Raw genomic sequence first — 3,410 nt, forward strand, 5'->3', positions numbered from 1 at the left:
TGTCTTGCAATAGAACGCCCATTTTGAATGATTCACATTTTATTATGCAACAACCACAAACCTCGCTTCGTTTTTATTGCCATTTCATCTGACTAAGTATTGCAGGGTTGTGAAGTGAGAGGAAAATGATGTAGAGTCTCACAAGCTTAAAAATGAAACAAGAGAGGCCTGCATTTACTTGTAATGTAAATCCCTTTATTGTCCCACAATGAGGAAATTTCCTCTCTGTCTATTGAACCCGGTACTTGCAACCTTCTCAGAGAACAAGCGCACCGCTCTAACCACTTGGCCAAAGCTACCCCATTTGCCTTACTTTTAGCCTGATGCCCCTAAATAAAATCCTGTTGCCTTCAGCAGTCACCTAATCAGTCAATGGATCTGATTTAGCCTCAGTTTAAACGAAGCTCTAGAGGCTTTCTTCTTCTAGCCTCATATTAAGCAGATTTTGTGTAATCTGACAGCCAAACATTTGGGAAAACAATCTTTTACTGAAAAGATCCATAGTTTTTTACAGAACAACCAGCATGAAGGTAGTAGAGAAATGTAAATCAGGTTGAGGTTAAACAATATCTAAACATCATGTGAAAATCAGAATTTAGAGGCTGCAGAAGGAAAACAGGGAAAAAGGCCCAAACTAACTCAGGAGGAGCTGCACAACCCTACAGCTCAGGTGGAAAGACCTGCTGCAGGGGAAGCTGTTAGTTTTTTAAAGAGGTTGGCAACAACTAGTTACTTTCACTCAGTTACTTTTACTAGTTCTTTCTTGGTTGAATAATTTTTACATATAATTCAGGTTTTTTTTGTTTTTGTTTTTTTTATCTGTTAGTCTACCTACCTCTGGTTGTGTAACAAATCTGGGCTTAATGGAAGACCCGGAAGCCATGTACAGTAGGAGACCCAGCAAACCGAGAAGGGAGCTGCTATCAGATGGCAATAATATTTAGACTTTTACCGTAAAAACCATAAACATGGTGGTAGCAATGTCATGCAGTAGAAATTATTTCTTTAAAGAAGCAATTTAGAGTGGATGGAAGAGTGGAGCTCAATACAGAGGCCAAAACACAGACCATTAGGAGATTCCCCACCAGAACATCCGTGACTGATGTTGAAGAAAGGTAAAGACGTGACTGGAAGTTCATTTTCCAGTGGAAAGACAAGTACAGATAATCAGAGCTATAGATTTTGCAAACCATGCAGTAAAATCAGAATAAAAAATGCACACTAAGGTCAGCAACCAGGCTTCACAAAGGAAATGAGTAAAACATTTTTACAAACCTTTTTCTTCAGGCATTGCAGCATGTATGGCCTAAAACCTGAGTGGCATTCAGGAACTGTAGGAGACCCTGGCTCCGCATAACTCTGACCGAGTGGAGCTAAATAGATGAGCAATAGTGCACTTATCACTCTCATCACACTTCACAATATTTGTTGGTCTACCTGATAAAATACCAGTAGAATATTTTATTTGTGTTGGGTTGTGGTTGTGATGAAGAGGAAAAATGTTCCCACTATTTTCTAGAGAATGTGGTTGTCGTGTGACAAAATGTGAAATACTAATACCAATACCTTAGAAATTGTATCATACCATAATAGCTGATTTGTAAAGCAACTATAAAGATAAATATTGAGCATTTTCTCTGAAATTAGGATAGTTTTACTAGATCTACTCGGTGGCTTCCTAACCTGGAGAAAATAAAGTAACTTACGCTCATGAGTGTCTCAAACAGACAGGCCGCTGTGAGGAACCACAGCACGCTGGCGGCCTCAGACATGGAGTCTGCAGGTATAAACCACAGGAGCACGTAGAACAGGATCGCAAACGGAGTGGAAATCACCAGCCTGTCAGATAAAAAGATGATGGTTCAGATCTGGGTTGGCAAACTCCTGCAACTTTCAGAGGCAATACTGCTTCAACAGATCTGAATCAAAGTTGCAGGATATTACTATACTTATATGAATATAACCCAGAAGGATAAATAGTGGAAAATGCATATGCAGATCTACCAGCTGACTAACCATGGGGTAAGTTTTCCAATGGGTGTCCAGGGGCTGCGGCTCACCAGATATCCAACCAGGGGGTCAGTCACAGCATCCCAGGCCCGACTGAGGAACAGGATCATAGATACAGAGGAGGCCTTCATCTGAGCAGATGTTAAAGACAAAGGAAGAGTCACGTTAAATGTCTCTTCACAGCCTCCTCTACAATTAATAGCACCTCGGTCAAAGGATGGATAACAATTCTTAGAAATATTTGGCTTTTATTTTTTTTAGGGCGAAATCTGATAGAGAGGAATTGTGCAGTTCTTTAAGAGTGTAAATGTCAGTGTTGATTTTTCTTACCTCCTTTGCAATCCTTGACATTTAGTGTGAAAACAAGATAGAATAATCTCCTAAATCCACCTTTTTTGTTAAAGTTTGACATATTAAACTTTAATTATTAAAATGTTTATTCTGATTCTTAGCGGAGATATGTGTAAGTTAGTTCAAGCAGATTTTTCTGCCCATCATCACTATGAAATTGTTGCAAAAGGTGCAAATGAGTAGAAAATATGTTATTCCAAAAGAGGAGCAGCAACATAAATAAACTCCTGCCAGGTTCTGATTGCAGCTTAGAGAGTGTGCCACAGAGACACATGAGCTAACTATCAGGTTACCGTAACTAGTTTCACCTTCACAACATCCAGCAAGAATATCTGCAGAGAAATCCCTATAGCTGCTGCTGTGGTCTGGTATGGGATTCCTCCTACAGCGAAACAGATCTTCCTCATCATAGGGATCCTTCCTGACCCCTGGAGAGCAGAGAGAGGACAGACAGGAGGTTCAGAGTTGGCTCTATCTAATCTTGGGATAATTTCAGAAAGAAAAGAAGAACATATTTCACCCTTCAGATCATAATATTCAGGTGTTTCAATCATTTCCATGGTCACAGGTGTGCAAACATGGATGAGACTTTAGTATGGAGGAACCTGACTGCCTTCAGTCAGACCTCTACCCTAGATAAGACTGTTAGCTTTAATAAGAACTGTGCCCCCTCAACTGTGCTGACCTCAATTTTTTGTTTTGGGAAAAATTTTTAGAAATCCTCATAGACAGAAATCTACCTTTGTTTAAATCTTGGAGATAAGACGGGTAAAGGAAGCAAATATGTCAGATTAGTTTTGATTTCTGACTGTGAATAAAATTGTCAATAATTTCTGTATTATGTCTGCAACTGGTGCATTAGTAAACCTGCCCGGTGTGAACTGAGGTCCACTGGTTAGTAGTATTGGGCAGGTATGTGAAAAGGGTTTAGCCTGTATAGCTGCAACTAAACAACTCTAAGAAATTCGATTTAAATGTATGGAAGAGGATTAGGGCCACTGAAAAAAAAAAAAAAAGTTAACGGATTTTTAAATTTTATTTCAGTTTAA

At 39.3% G+C, this 3,410-nt stretch overlaps 1 protein-coding gene across 1 annotated transcript in view; it reads right to left on the bottom strand.

Moving 5' to 3' along the window:
- LOC107095947 (sodium-dependent lysophosphatidylcholine symporter 1-B-like) overlaps nucleotides 1-3,410 on the bottom strand; it is a 14,314-nt gene that overhangs the window by 9,912 nt on the left and 992 nt on the right. The window contains exons 2-4 of the mRNA XM_015392340.1: nucleotides 2,670-2,789; nucleotides 2,017-2,141; nucleotides 1,707-1,839 (exon numbers count right to left, since the gene is read on the bottom strand). Coding sequence (XP_015247826.1) covers nucleotides 1,707-1,839; nucleotides 2,017-2,141; nucleotides 2,670-2,789 — 378 coding nt within the window. The remainder of the gene's footprint in view (nucleotides 1-1,706; nucleotides 1,840-2,016; nucleotides 2,142-2,669; nucleotides 2,790-3,410) is intronic.

Source organism: Cyprinodon variegatus, unplaced genomic scaffold, assembly GCF_000732505.1.
Source record: "Cyprinodon variegatus isolate N-32 unplaced genomic scaffold, C_variegatus-1.0 Scaffold587, whole genome shotgun sequence".
Lineage (NCBI taxonomy): Eukaryota > Metazoa > Chordata > Actinopteri > Cyprinodontiformes > Cyprinodontidae > Cyprinodon > Cyprinodon variegatus.